Source organism: Topomyia yanbarensis, chromosome 3 (assembly GCF_030247195.1).
Source record: "Topomyia yanbarensis strain Yona2022 chromosome 3, ASM3024719v1, whole genome shotgun sequence".
Taxonomy (NCBI): domain Eukaryota; kingdom Metazoa; phylum Arthropoda; class Insecta; order Diptera; family Culicidae; genus Topomyia; species Topomyia yanbarensis.
The window spans coordinates 81,996,748-82,010,960 of record NC_080672.1 but is presented as its reverse complement, the minus strand read 5'-3'; the positions used below and the strand labels follow the sequence as shown (position 1 = coordinate 82,010,960).

Here is a 14,213-nt window from a genome sequence, read left to right as displayed (position 1 = left end):
GTGTATTTCAATCACATGTCACAAGAAATAACGCCTGCTAGGTATGTTCCCACATACGTCAATATACTAGATATTCCTGAATCCACTTTATTCTTTGACACGTCCATGCAAGCAGAGATTCGTGGAATTCCGGATCATCTACGCTCGCGGGAGATCCCTAAGATATTCACAAGTAAATATCAACACATAGACTGCCTTAAAATGTTTTACACTGATGGGTCACGAATCAGTGAGGCCACTGGTTTCGGTATTTTCAACAATAATTTTTCAATTTCTCTCAAACTTGCAGAACCCGCCTCTGTTTATATAGCGGAACTAGCAGCAGTTCACTATAGTTTTCAAATAATTAATACTTTACCCCCGAACCATTACTTTATCCTCACTGATAGTCTCAGCACAATTGCAGATCTACGCTCAAAGAGGATTGATAATCAAGATCCATTCTTTTTGGGGAAGATACGAGAATCTCTGAATAACCTGACAAGAAAATGTTATAAATTTACCCTAGTGTGGCTCCCCGCCCATTGCTCTATTGCGGGAAATGAGAAAGCTGATAATTTAGCCAAGATTGGTGCACTAGATGGTGAAATATATGAAAGACCCATCGCTTACAATGAATTTTATAGCGCTTCTCGACAGAGGACACTTGCTAGGTGGCAAACATCTTGGGACAATGGAGATATGGGACGATGGCTACACTCAATTATCCCTAAAGTATCAACGAAGGCATGGTTCAAAGGATTGGATGTAAGTCGAGACTTCATCCGTGTGATGTCTAGGCTCATGTCCAATCATTATACTTTAGATGCGCATCTCCGTCGTATTGGGCTCGCTGAGGGTAATCATTGTGCTTGTGGAGAAGGTTACCATGACATTGAGCATGTTGTTTGGTCCTGCACTGAATATCGTGAAGCCAGATCACAATTAGTAGATTCTTTACAAGTCCGAGGAAGACCAATCCATGTTCCTGTTAGAGACATCCTGGCGTATCGCGATCCTCTATACATGGAACTTATCTATCATTTTCTAAAAACAGCGTCTGTCAAAATTTAATTAAATTCATCTCCTCATACTCTCATCCAAGGCTAATCATTCACCAATTAAAGTGTCCTAGAATATTTAGATTTTAAATTTAGACAATAACAGAAAAAAAAGTAAATAAATACACCCGAAAATACTAGATCATTATGAAATACAACAATGTAAGGAAAAAAGCAAACAATAAAGTGATTTCAGTGTTAGTTTTAGACAAAGTACTAGTATAGTTAAAATTAGTCTTAAGGATTTTTGTAACGTGCTATGTAAAAAAAAAGAAACTGGCGTAAAAAGCTTTTGCAAATGCCGTGTCAAATAAACGTATGGAAAAAAAAAATAGATTATTCGTCCCTTGTCAATTTAACGATGTGATGTCTGAGTCAGTTTTGCTTGGGGCCTAGCAGTGTAAGGTTGTGTATCAGTACTCGAGTCCCGCGAACCAGACTGTATCAGTCGTTCCCAACTCCCTCCTATATGGGGAGAGGCAGGTGGATTGAAGATCCAGCGCGTAGAACATGTTGTAAAACTTCTCATCATGTGATCCTGGTCAATCGTTTTCAAAATTTGTTTCAGCTCCCGATCTGCACCGATAAAGTTCGTCCCTCGATCACTATAAATTTCGAGCGGAACTCCCCTTCTAGACATGAAATTGCGTATGGCCATGATACAGGAGTCCATCGTAAGACTGTGTGCTATTTCAATGTGTATGGCGCGCACAGTGAGGCATGTTATTAGCACACCCCATCGTTTTTCAACCCGGCGCCCTACTAGTATACTTCTTGTGGACCAAAGTAGTCTATACCTATATACGAAAAAGGTCGCGCGTAGGCTGCTAACCTGGCTGCAGGTAGACTGCCCATTATTGGTGGCTGTGGCGTTATATTTCGTATTTTACAAAATTGACAGTTTCGCCTAACACGATCGCACTGTGTACGTACTTTGGGAATATAGTATTTCTGCTTCAGTTCGTTCAGAACCGTTTGATGATTTTGATGGTGATAGAGCTTATGAACCTCACGAATTATAAGTGTTGTTATGTAGTGTTGCCGGGGCAAGAATATTGGTCGTTTAGCGAGATCGCTAACAAAGTTACATTCGTCTATTCTTCCTGGAATGCGTAAAACTTGGCTTTCGTCCATTATGGGATGTAGTTTGGACAGCTAACCTTTTTCTTTGAGACGCTTTTGTGTATTTGCTTTGATAGGGTGTGAAGCCAGTGAATAGTCTTTGGGGAACATTTCTTTCTGGGCCAGGCGGTAGATGCACGTTTCTGCTCGTTTCAGCTCTTCATGAGACAGAGGACCGTACTGGAGACCCTCACTTCTTGATTGCCGTTGAAGATTTGATACGTATCGTTGCACCCATGCTGCCGAGCGTAACAATCGGTTTCATTTCGAGAAGCGTTCCCACGCTATTATCGACGCGTAAGCGTTGTGGTGGAGAACGGTAGGGCGAAGTTCTTCATCCGTCGATCCGAAGCTGTTGCAGTGGGTTGGCCAGTTTATCTTCATACTATGTTGCGTTTCGGCTTCGCCTCATCAGAAACCGACACTAACACATTGTCGGAATAGATTAGCGCCGGCTTGACGCAAATCCCTTAAAACTAAAACACACTATGTGTTTCAATCAAACGACTGATCAAACGTGATGTCCCGTTCGAGCAGAAGTTCTGTTTATGCCGATGAGACACAGTGAAGCCGAAACTTGTCTTGGCTTAGCAGGCCTATGCGAAAGCACTATGCTATATTTCACCCTAAGGAGGAAAATTTGGTAAAAACCAAAATTTCTCACTAGGGTGAAAATTTGTTGGTAAAAACCAGTCTTTGTACAGGAGGGCACAAATCCTTATTTCATACTATGTTGCGTTTCGGCTTCGCCTCATCAGAAACCGACACTAACACATTGTCGGAATAGATTAGCGCCGGCTTGACGCAAATGTGTTAGTGTCGGTTTCTGATGAGGCGAAGCCGAAACGCAACATAGTATGAAATAAGGATTTGTGCCCTCCTGTACAAAGACTGGTTTTTACCAACAAATTTTCACCCTAGTGAGAAATTTTGGTTTTTACCAATTTTTCCTCCTTAGGGTGAAATATAGCATAGTGCACAGGCACGTAGCCAGAGGGGGGGCTAGGGGGCTAAAGCCCCCCCCGAAATTTTTCAAAAATAAATTTAAAAAACCGGTGACTTTTAACAAAACTTGTTGCTTATTTGGTTTGAACAAATTATTGAGAAAAAGTTAAAGAAGGCTATTTCTAACCACCGAAGGCAATGGTCACGAAATTCAGTGTGCTTTATGCTTTTGCTCGAGCCAGTGCGAAGCGAACAACAAAAAAGTAACTTTTATATTGTGTGCCTTGTCTGAAGAATACAAGAGACTGTTACTTTAATTATAGCTGTAATAATCTGTCGAGATTAGTGATTAGCAGAAGCAAGAATTGGTGCTCCAGCCAAATGCGGTGATTATAAAATTATTGATCATTCGCATCCTGAAGGTGTAAATAGAGATTAGACTTTCGGAAACCGGCTCTATTCAGTTCTATCATGGCAGGCATTTAGCGCTCAACAAATTAGTGCAGACGAAACCATTCATTTCGCACAACTTAAAGCACAAGGTTGTGTGTGACAATGCTATAATTAAGATCCTTCTGTATATGGACTATGAGAAAATGAATGTTCCGCTACAAGATCGGATACCGCTTACTCGCAGATTAATGTCACATTTGGGAGAAATGGAATCTATTTGGAAGGGCAATTATTGAGGGCGAAAAGCAAGGAAGATATTCGCGAACATAAAGGCAGCAACTACGATGATGACACGGAAATGTACAATAGCGAGATAGAAATGAACTACTCCCCCCCAAGACATAGTTGGTGAGGAAAAAAATATTTCCTCGCCTCGTAAACAGGTTTCCACGTGCAATGGCTAAGCGCTTGCGCGAGATCTGTAGGACAACCACATAAACTCGTTATATTATTTTTATTGTTTACATAAGGAAATATATAAAAGACCCACGACCCAGTTTGTTATTTTTAAATGATAAGTTTTTGAATTGCGCACAATTTTGAATTTCTGTATTAGGTCAGTGCACACTGTACACTCTGTTCTCTGTACACTACTCTGCGCTACACAAAAAGTATTTCAATTTATCTGAGAACGATTGAGCCGAGAATAGAATTTTCATTTCGCGTCATTTTAACGCAATACCATTTTTATTAACGCTTCATTTCATTGTTACGAGTAATTCGTTCCGTACTAATACACTGTTAATCCGTAAATCCGTGATATCTTCGACAAACGTGCAAAAAAAATTCTTTTAAAAGTGGACCGGGCAAAAAGTGGTAAAATAATAGGCAATCACGAAGAGGGACTAAAATGTTGGGACTGATTGAATCTATAAGTCAATAAGTTGGGATAACAGTTTCGATTTCATGTCTTAAGTATGTGACAGTCTTTCGTTCCGTTTTTGCTCTTCTTGGAATAAAATGAGAGAGATAATCTTAAATAAGAGAGCAAAGAGAGGAAAAAATCAACCAATCTAAATCGACTCAAGATCACTCTTCTATCTTTACTATACACTCAACACGAGTTCTTTCCGAATTGCGCTCTGATCTTCTCATTTCGTCTTCGTTGCGTTAGGTGCAACAACTTTAATTGAAACTTTTTCCCAAATAGTGATAAAACAAACATGTAATCAGACAAACATTACAACTTTCTTCAAGAAATCATACATCTCTTCCAATCTTGATGATGATTGAAAAAAATCAAGAGCTAATTATTTTTATTCACAAACAAACCTATTACTAAACAGATTAGTGTTCATATTTGTTTAATGAATTGGCAAAGAGTTTTGCAAAAGTTTTACAGGAAACGGATAATTTGCTGTAATTTAAAACAGACAACTCTAAAAGAAAGCCTCGGCAAATTAGGTGCAAGTGCGATGTGTTCTCTTCCATGTGTCGGGAGCAAGTGATGCTGAAATTATTATCTATGTTTATAGTCTCTAGTTATATTGGTGTCATCAATGTTATATTTACCAAATTTTATGTAAATTAGAAGCATTGAGTGATCAGTGCTAAGTAATTTTCTTTCGATTTGTGAATAGATTCTGAGCAGTTTCGCTCAGTAGATTAAATTCTGGGTAGTTTCCATTAGTAGATTAAATCAATGAAATATATATTTGACATTGTCCAAAACCCCATGAATTCCGAAATAAAACCTTCAAATAAATAAATAAAACCAAAATGTTCAAATATAATATTTACTTAATCTAGGTAATCTTCTCAAGTTACAACGGTTTTGCAAGATTGTCAAAAGTCAATAGAGCTAAGGCATTCTTGCTTTGTAGTGAATTCAGTAGTTTTTGCACTCACTTTACATTTTGACTTTTACTATAGTTTTAGGGATCTAGGAAAATCAGTCTACGATATTTTTAATTCATAAGTACAATGATATAAAAAGTACCTAAAAAGAATCAACTTAAATAGATAAAAAGATAGTTATTCTGAGTTGCCTGATAATGTTGTCGAAGATAGTCTTTAACCCATTACCTATGAGAGTCAAATGAAAAAAAACATGTGTTTTTTTCAGGATTGTTTTGATTACGACATGATCAGTATCATTTAAATTGAAAATTTCATAAAGTCGAGTTAACGCAAACTTCGGATGAAGTCAAAGAGCTAGTAATAGTAGAAAGAAACCTGATCATGAAAATAGGAGTTGAACCTATTTTCTGCATCTACAAATCGCCTGCCTTATCAGAAGATTTGAAGCAAATTTCGACATTCACTTTGTTCGGACATTCTTTGCAACGGTAAACTTTGATTTCACACTGATATATTCTTATTCATGGGGACAACCTTGACGTTGGTTTCGTTCTTCTAATTAGCAAATGCGTGTAAAGTTTCATGAGACGGGTTTTTGGATATTTTTCTACTCATTCCAATTTAGCGTCTTCTACAAATTGTAAAGGTGTATCGAATGTGTAGCATTTTCAAGCAGCGTAGCATGCAGCGTAGCATTTTCAAGCAGCCCTTAATACTTTGAGCTCTTGACTATTCATTTTTGTAACTAGAGAAATTTCTAACTTGTAAATCAAAAATAATCAAATTTAATTCGTCGATGCACTATAGCCTTTCTTGTAACAGGCAACATATTATTAGAGTTTTTAGTGTCTATTGTCTTATTTTTGGAATTGTTTTCACTAAGAACTTTTCATAATTACGTTCAGTTTCCAGTGATTGTTTCAAGTCATCAGAATTAATACATTTATGCAATAATTTTTAAGCCCCTCCCGAAACAAAATCCTGGCTACGGGCCTGATAGTGCAGTTTATCTTGTTTGTCCACAAGAATTCTGGACTCCTAAACCAGCGACTGTTCGGTGAGAGGTCGGGAAGCTTTTGCCACTTTGTACCTTCATCCGCAATATTGAGTTTGGTCGAAATCCAGTACCATTCGGTTGTTGTAGTAGACTCAAGTATCTCGCTCACGCGTGCAGCTACGAATTGGCTGTACCGACGATGGTCGGAGTTAATCCAGTGCATGACATCCTTTGAGTCTGTATAAAAGTAGCGCTTCACGATCGGACGTTTATGATGCTCCACGATGCTTTTAGCAAGTCGAGCACCCAGAACTGCTGCCTGTAGTTCTAGTCGGGGAATAGTCACAAACTTTAGCGGTGCTACGCGAGTTTTTGTTCCTGCTATTTCGCATTCTATTTCATCGCCTTCTTCGAACCTGAAATACGACACCGCTGCGTAGCCGCTCTCACTCGCATCTACGAAAGTGTGGATTTCGATTGTCGTCGTTTCATCGGACGCTGAGGTATGTTTGCGGTAGCACCTAGGTACCGCAACTGATTGAACGCCTGGAAGAACTCGAAGCCACACCCTCCATTTATCCAGAAGATTGCCGCTAATCTTCTCGTCCCAGCCCACACCGGATCTCAATACTTCCTGTAAAAGCACTTTCAGATACATTAGGAGGTTGGCGATCAGTCCCAGTGGGTCGAAGATAGTCATCAGTGTTCGAAGGAGTTCTCTTTTCGTTGGGATTTTTCGTCCCGAGAGCAGGTCGCCATCGTGTCGTGGGGAAAGCTTGAAGGTGAAGCAGTCTGTTTTCGTATCCCACCACATGCCGAGTATTTTTTCGATGGCAGTCTCTGAATCTATGCTGAGGCTCGTTTCGACGTGCGGTTTAGCGTCAAGTTTGTTCGGTAGGTGATCGGAATTTGAGTGCCAGTTTCTTATCTCGAATCCTGCGTGAGAATGAATGTGGCGGACTTCTTTCGCCAGCTTAACGGCCTGTTCGACTTCCTCCACGCTCGTCAGCATATCGTCCACATAGTGCTGTTTCGTGATGGCCTCTACAGCACGTGGGAATTCTTTGGCGAATCGCTGAGCATTAAGGTTCATGCAGTATTCGGTTGTGGCTGAGGAGCAGGTTGCCCCGAAGCTCAGGACGGTCATAATATATTCATGAGGCTTGCCTCCGGGTTCTTCGGCGGGCCAAAAAAATCTCTGGCAGTGTTGATCATTCTCGTTCATTCTCACTTGGTGGAACATCTCGCGTATGTCCGCCGTAATGGCGATCTTATATTCTCGAAACTTATACAGTACCGAAACTAGAGAATTGAGTAGGTCGGGTCCTTTCAAAAGTTGAGAGTTCAGAGATATTCCGCGGACCTCCGCTGCTGCATCCCAGACAATGCGAATCTTGCCTGGTTTGTTTGGGTTGACGACCGGAAAAACCGGTAGATACCACACTCGATTGCGATGAATTTTCAGTTCTGTAGAGGTCAACTTTCGTACATAACCTTTCTTCTCATATTCGCTTATTTTAGATTTGAGCATACTAGCTAGTTCTGGTTCAGGTTCCATTTGTTTCTCTAGACATTTCGTTCTCGTGAGTGCCATTGATCTGGAGTTCAGAAGCCGGACGTCGTTGTACTTCCAAAGAAGACCGCTTTCGTATCTTCCGTTCTTTAGAGTGGTGCACTGTTCAAGTAAACGTATGGTGCGCTCATCCTCCTTTGATTTTAGAATTTTGCGGGGTGAAATTATTGCCATACTGTCTAAAGCGAAGCACTCTTTAACGGCTGCGTGTAAGTCCTCGTCATGGCCTTTGTTACAAGCACAGATATGATACGAACGATGAACGGCCTGATCGATAATTGTATTTGGTTGTGATGAGCTGAAGCACGGACCGTATACAATCCAACCCAGTCGAGTTTTGGCTGCTGAAGGCTCGTTATCTTTGCCTTCTCTACTATCTAGTACATGCCCGAGTCGACAGTTGTTCATCCCGATTAATATTCTGGGAGCGATTCTGGAATATGATTGAATAGGAAGTCCTTCGAGGTGCTTATATCTCTGACTCAGATCTTCGATCGACAATGTCTGTTCTGGTAGTCTGAGTTCTGCGACTGTATGAACTCCGGATAGGCGATATTGTTTATCAGGGCTGTGCACACTTGATATGTCGACCGAAAACTTAACCGAGTTCTTTTCCCACCTACTGGTTCCATCCGTCCAATTCAGGCAGAGTGGCTGGGGGGTTCCTTCCAACCCTAGTTCGTTGTAAAGCTCTTGTTCCATCAGGGTTGATGATGACCCATCATCAAGGAACGCAAACGTTGCAATTGATTTCCTTTTTCCTTTTATAATAACCGGTACGTACCGAAAGAATACGGAACCGACGCCACTGCGATGAATATTGCAACACTGATTTAAATCTGTAGGTGGAGAGGGTGGCGCTAATCTTGCGTCCCTGTGCTTGGTATCATTGTGCAACAAATTGTGATGTAAAAATGTGCAACCATTTTGCCCACATGGATCTTTGGCGTCGCAGGACGTGAAATGCTTTCTTAGGCACCTACGACAAAGTTTGCAGGCTCTTAATACTTTCCAGCGCATATCTACGTTCATAGACAAAAAATGTTTGCATTTGGCAACGGTCTCGCAATCCGATTTGCAGACGATACAATCATCTGTCGCTGGCTCATGCGGGCTTTCCGACAGGCACTCGGAGTGGACGTTTAAAAATCCTTGATTCTTCTTCTTCTCTGTTTTCCCGACTATGTCCACGTCCGGGGTAGTAACTTCACAAGCAGCTTCCACGATTGTTTTAAGCCATTCATTAAAATCTGTGAGTTTCACTCTCCGAATAGGTTTGCGGGTTAGCGCCCAGCTTAGTTTAACTGTTGGTGGAAGTTTTTCTTCTAGTTCCTGAAGGATTGTTACGTTATAGTAATACTCGTCTAACTCGCAAGCCTGTATAGTAGCGCATAAATTCTGTACTGATACGCCGAAATTGATCATTGTATTTAGTTTTTCGATTCTCGGTGGTGGTATGTCTCGAATCTTCTGGATCATTGCCCCAACGATAAGGTTAGGTCGCCCGAACAAGGTTTTCAGCGTAGACATCACCCTACCCACATTGTCTGGGTGTAGCAGCAAGCTTCGCGTTGCATCGAAGGCTTTGTCTTTTAGACAGCGTCTTAGGCGAAATATGTTCTCCTCGTTGCTATACCCGCACATTGCAGTGCTACTCTCGAATGTGGCAAAAAATAGGGGCCAATCCTCGGGATCTCCGGAGAAGGTTGGTAGATCTTTAGATACGGCTTGCCGTGCAGCCAGTTGTTTTTTTGAGAGAGCCCGCGCGTGTTGAGAATAGTTACCGGTCGTACTGCGGTTGCTATCCGTGTTTCTCTTTGAAGTAACGGATAGTACGTCGGAGCAGACCGGCGTAGGAGCTATGGAAGTATCGGGGTGAGGTCCGTTCTCCAACCATTTATCAACTTTCTCCTTACAGCTGCTATTTTCCTCTTCTTCGTTTGCGAACTCGTATTCACTACTGCATTCTTCCATCAGTACAAGTTGTTCTTCAAGGTGTCTTATTTCCAAAGCTTGCCGTTCTTTTAGAGCTATTAGACGACGTTCACGGTCTTTTGTCGTTCGTTTTGATGACACGATTGACTTTGTTTCACTCTGTGACTTTGTCTCTATAGCAACATTGTCAGGCTTTCGCTTGAGAAGTGCGATCTTCTTTTGTAGCTGATTCTCACGCATACTACATTGTGCTTGGAGTTTGTAGATCCGCTCGTTCATCGATGTCTTTTTCTGCTCCTCTAGCATATTGACCTGATGTTCAAAATTTGTACGCTGTGTCTGAAACATGCAGCGTAATTTTTCGATTTCTTGACGTAGTTTTGCGTTGCACTATTATCCGTACATTGTAGCGTTGGCCCTGTGGCCCCGGTGGCAGATAGAGCGTTATCACCAACGTTAGTAGCTTTTGTTGTTGGCACGACCGTCAATGATTCATCTACGATGGTAACAGCCAGCTCCTGCCCATTAGAGGAGACTGGAGTTGAAGTTCCCGCTGGCTGGGACTTTTTCGTCACGCATTCGTCACAGCACCAGTCGTAATCAGCGATCCCTTCATCTACATGTACACAGTAGAGTGGGACATGGTTATATGAAAAAAATAAAATTTGGCTCCGAGTAACTTTTTGGGTCCAATTTAGCTCCCAGAACAACTCTGCAAATTTTTAGCTCGATCGGTGAAACTATATTTTTGCGCCCACGGTTTTAAGTTTACATGGGATTTCGTATGGGAAAATTGTCTTTTGCAAATTAATTCTTCCAAGAGTCGCCCGTTATCTCCTAAAAATAAACAAATATCTGATTTTTATAGGAAATTTATCAAGGAAACAAAGTCTAGAAGACTGCAAAACGATCTGATGCTTGTGGAAAAAGTTATTAAGCAAAAACTGATTGATGCCCTGAAGATGGATGAAAATTTCAGTTTTCATAGCATCACTGCTTCTGACGGTCTAATTATATACAAAATTTTTAACTTTCTCTTATTATGTAAAAAAGAAGCCTCAATTTATCCCTCAAAACCTTGCGAAGTGACCAAATAGTAAAGATAAACGATTTAGATACGTTAAGAGAGAATTAAAACAAAATTGCGTACAATTGGACAACCAACAGCAGTGGTGCTAGAAAAAATGAATATTTTATCAATCGTCAGAGCATCAATCGGTTTCTGCTTAATAATTTTTTTCTCAAGCATCAGATCGTTTCGTGGTTTTCGAGACTTTGTTTCTTTGTAAAATTTCCTATACAAACCACATAACGATTTATTTTTAGGAAGTAATGGGCGGCTCCTGGAGGAATTATTTTGTAAAAGTTAACTTTCCCATACAAAATCCCATGTAAACTATAAACAGTGGGCGCAAAAATATAGTTTCACCGATCGAGCTGAGAATTTGCACAGTTGTTCTAGGACCCAAATAGTACCTAAAAAGTTGCTCGGAGCTGGAATCTATTTTTTGTCCCACCCTAGTACACAGCTGTAGTGATACCACTTGTTGCAGTCGTCGCACTGCACCATTCGACTATTGTCCGGAGAATTGCACATATTGCAGCTCACGTTCGTCGGCGGCGGAATCTTCGCCGATTTGTTGCCAACTTTCTTTGATGGCATTTTAAACGGATTTTATAAGTTGTTGCAGAGAAACCACGGCCTTTCCGATTTTATGATCTTTATTCTACGAGGATTATAAAATCCCTAAAATTTTAGATTTACATTAGTTAGTATTTAGTTGAATAGGTAAATTCTTACGTTTAGTGCCCTCTTAGGCTGTTTCCTCCTTGGTAGTTTACTCCACGTATTAGCCACTGTAAGTTAGGTTAGGTTTTAGCGATTATCCACAGGATGTTACCTCTAATCTGGTCGTGTTCTAGGCTAGACCAAGTATATTAAGGGCGATTAGAAATAATACAGTCCGCTATTTAATACCTACATTAATTTTAAGTAGATCGTAAGTTCATGAAGTTTTAGTTTAAGTAATGCACGTTTTGTACCTCAATTCAATAACGAAATATCTTTAAATCCACTTTAAATACCGTCTTTAAATACCACTAGATTTTAGTTTACTTGTAGCCTATAAGTTAGATGTAGTATAATATTTCAAATAGTTTTAAGTTTAGTAGTAAATTTACCGCTTTAACACCATCGATCACTAGATTCTAAGACGTAAGCCAAGACCGTTTTTATAATTCTATGATTTGACATTCTCATGAGTCATTGCCTATTGGCTGACGTTTAGTTTACTTGTACGGTACGGGTAAAGAAGATTAATTGTGGACGAGGGGCTTTGTAGTAACAACTCGTATTGTTTACTATGATTCTTTTGAACGTGCTATTGAGCTAAACCGACCTATTATTTCACAAAAATGTTTTGTTCGTGGGAATAGAGTCCTGATACACAACCATGCACTGCTAGGCCCTATGCAAAACTGACTCAGACATCACTTCGTTAAAAGTTTAATAACTTCTTTATTTACTCTATTATTTTCACTTACAGAGATAATATGATGCATACAGTGTCACCTAGCAAGAAAAATGCAAGCTAGTGGATTTCCTTCACGTAAATTGTCGAAAAATCCCTTACAAACTTCAGGCACGTTGGTCCGGTAGCTAGACTTGTCCGATTTACTTCAAATTTGGTGCAAGTACTCCTGGTGGGACTAGGAATCGACTCAGGTGTGGGCCAATAAGGATCATTTTTTTCTTGTCACTCTACTAAAGACTATAAACGCGCTGGAAGTTGTTGTTGGGTCTGAAGCAGTCCATAGCAACCGGATCTCTGATAATCAACGCCTGTAAGCTGCCAAACGGCTTCCCTGGGAAGCTGACAAGACTGATTAAGTTGTGTCAAAATTTCGAGCGGCCTCTCGGGTCCGTTTGAAACACGCAGGGGACTAAGACAAGGCGATGTGTTGTCCTGTCTGCTGTTAAATATAGCGCTGGAAGGTGTAATACGAAGAGCGGGGTTCAACATGCGGAGCACAATTTTCACGAGGTCCGGACAGTTCGTGTGCTTTGCTGACGACGTGAACATAATCGGTAGAAACAAGGAGACGGTAGCAGATCTGTAGCGACTGAAGCGCGAAGCAGCACGAGTAGGACTGAAGATAAATGACTCTAAGACGAAGTACATGCTGGCTGGCGGAACCGATCGCGATAGGGAACGCTTGGGCAGTAGTATTACGATCGACGGCGACGAGTTCGAGGTGGTTGACGAGTTCATCTATCAATGCTCATTGGTGACTGCGGACAGTAACGCCAGCTGGGAGATCAGAAGGCGTATTATCTCTGGAAGTCGTGCTTACTATGGGCTCCACAAAACTTTGAGATCCAGGAAGCTTCACCACCGCACGAAATGCGCCATGTACAGCACACTGATTAGACCGGTGGCTCTCTACGGGCACGAAACGTGGACAATGCTCGAGGAGGATCTGCAAGCACTCGAAGTTTTCGAAAGAAGGGTGCTAAGAACGATCTTCGGTGGTGTGCAGGAGGATGGCGTGTGGAGAAGTGATGATCCGGAAAGTAGTTCAAGCTGAAAGGGTACGGTGGGCGGGGCATGTTGTGAGGATGCCGGACAACAACCCCACCAAGTTGGTTTTTACCTCCAACCCGGCAGGTACAAGACGGAGAGGAGCGCAGCGTTCCCGGTGGCTGGACCAAGTGGAGCAGAACCTGGCGAGTATCGGTCACCTGAGAGATTGGAAACAAGCAGCAACTGACCGAGTGATGTGGCGGAATATTGTGGAACAGATTAAGGTTCAAGTTACCTTTTTTAAGCATGTGTTAGAATTGAACGCTTGGTAGTGTGCGTAGGAAAATTTGTGTTCAGCTTTGCCACCGAATTATCCATTTAAACCTTTTTAAAACTCTAAAAGAAGAATATCAGTCGATTTATTAGATCATCACGATTCAATTCATGCAAAATACCTGCTGGAAAAACCATCGGCTTAGCTAAATGGTGCTTTTGAAAAAGTGGCTGTGGTTTTTTCATTGCGCAGTTGTGTTGCGTACCCCAGCTCGGTGTGGTAGTGTGATAAAAAATCACAGCCACTTTTTCAAAAGCACCATTTAGCTAAGCCGATGGTTTTTCCAGCAGGTATTTTGCATGAATTGAATCGTGATGATCTAATAAATCGACTGATATTCTTCTTTTAGAGTTTTGAAAAGGTTTAAATGGATAATCTGGTGGCAAAGCTGAACACAATTTTTCTTACGCATACTACCAAGCCTTGAGGTAACTTGAGCCTTAAATCATGATAATATGATGTATAATCAGGAAATAATAATAATAATAAG

At 41.0% G+C, this 14,213-nt stretch overlaps 2 protein-coding genes across 4 annotated transcripts in view; one reads left to right on the top strand and one right to left on the bottom strand.

Moving 5' to 3' along the window:
• Positions 1 to 14,213, top strand: part of LOC131690024 (orexin receptor type 2-like) — a 651,430-nt gene that overhangs the window by 183,024 nt on the left and 454,193 nt on the right. The gene's annotated exons all lie outside the window — the stretch shown is intronic.
• On the bottom strand, positions 2,450 to 10,171 carry LOC131687025 (uncharacterized). Its single transcript, XM_058971058.1, has 2 exons — positions 6,451 to 10,171; positions 2,450 to 2,514 (listed from the first exon to the last, which is right to left on the bottom strand). Exons 1-2 carry the CDS (start codon positions 10,169 to 10,171, stop codon positions 2,450 to 2,452), a joined length of 3,786 nt encoding a protein of 1,261 aa, XP_058827041.1.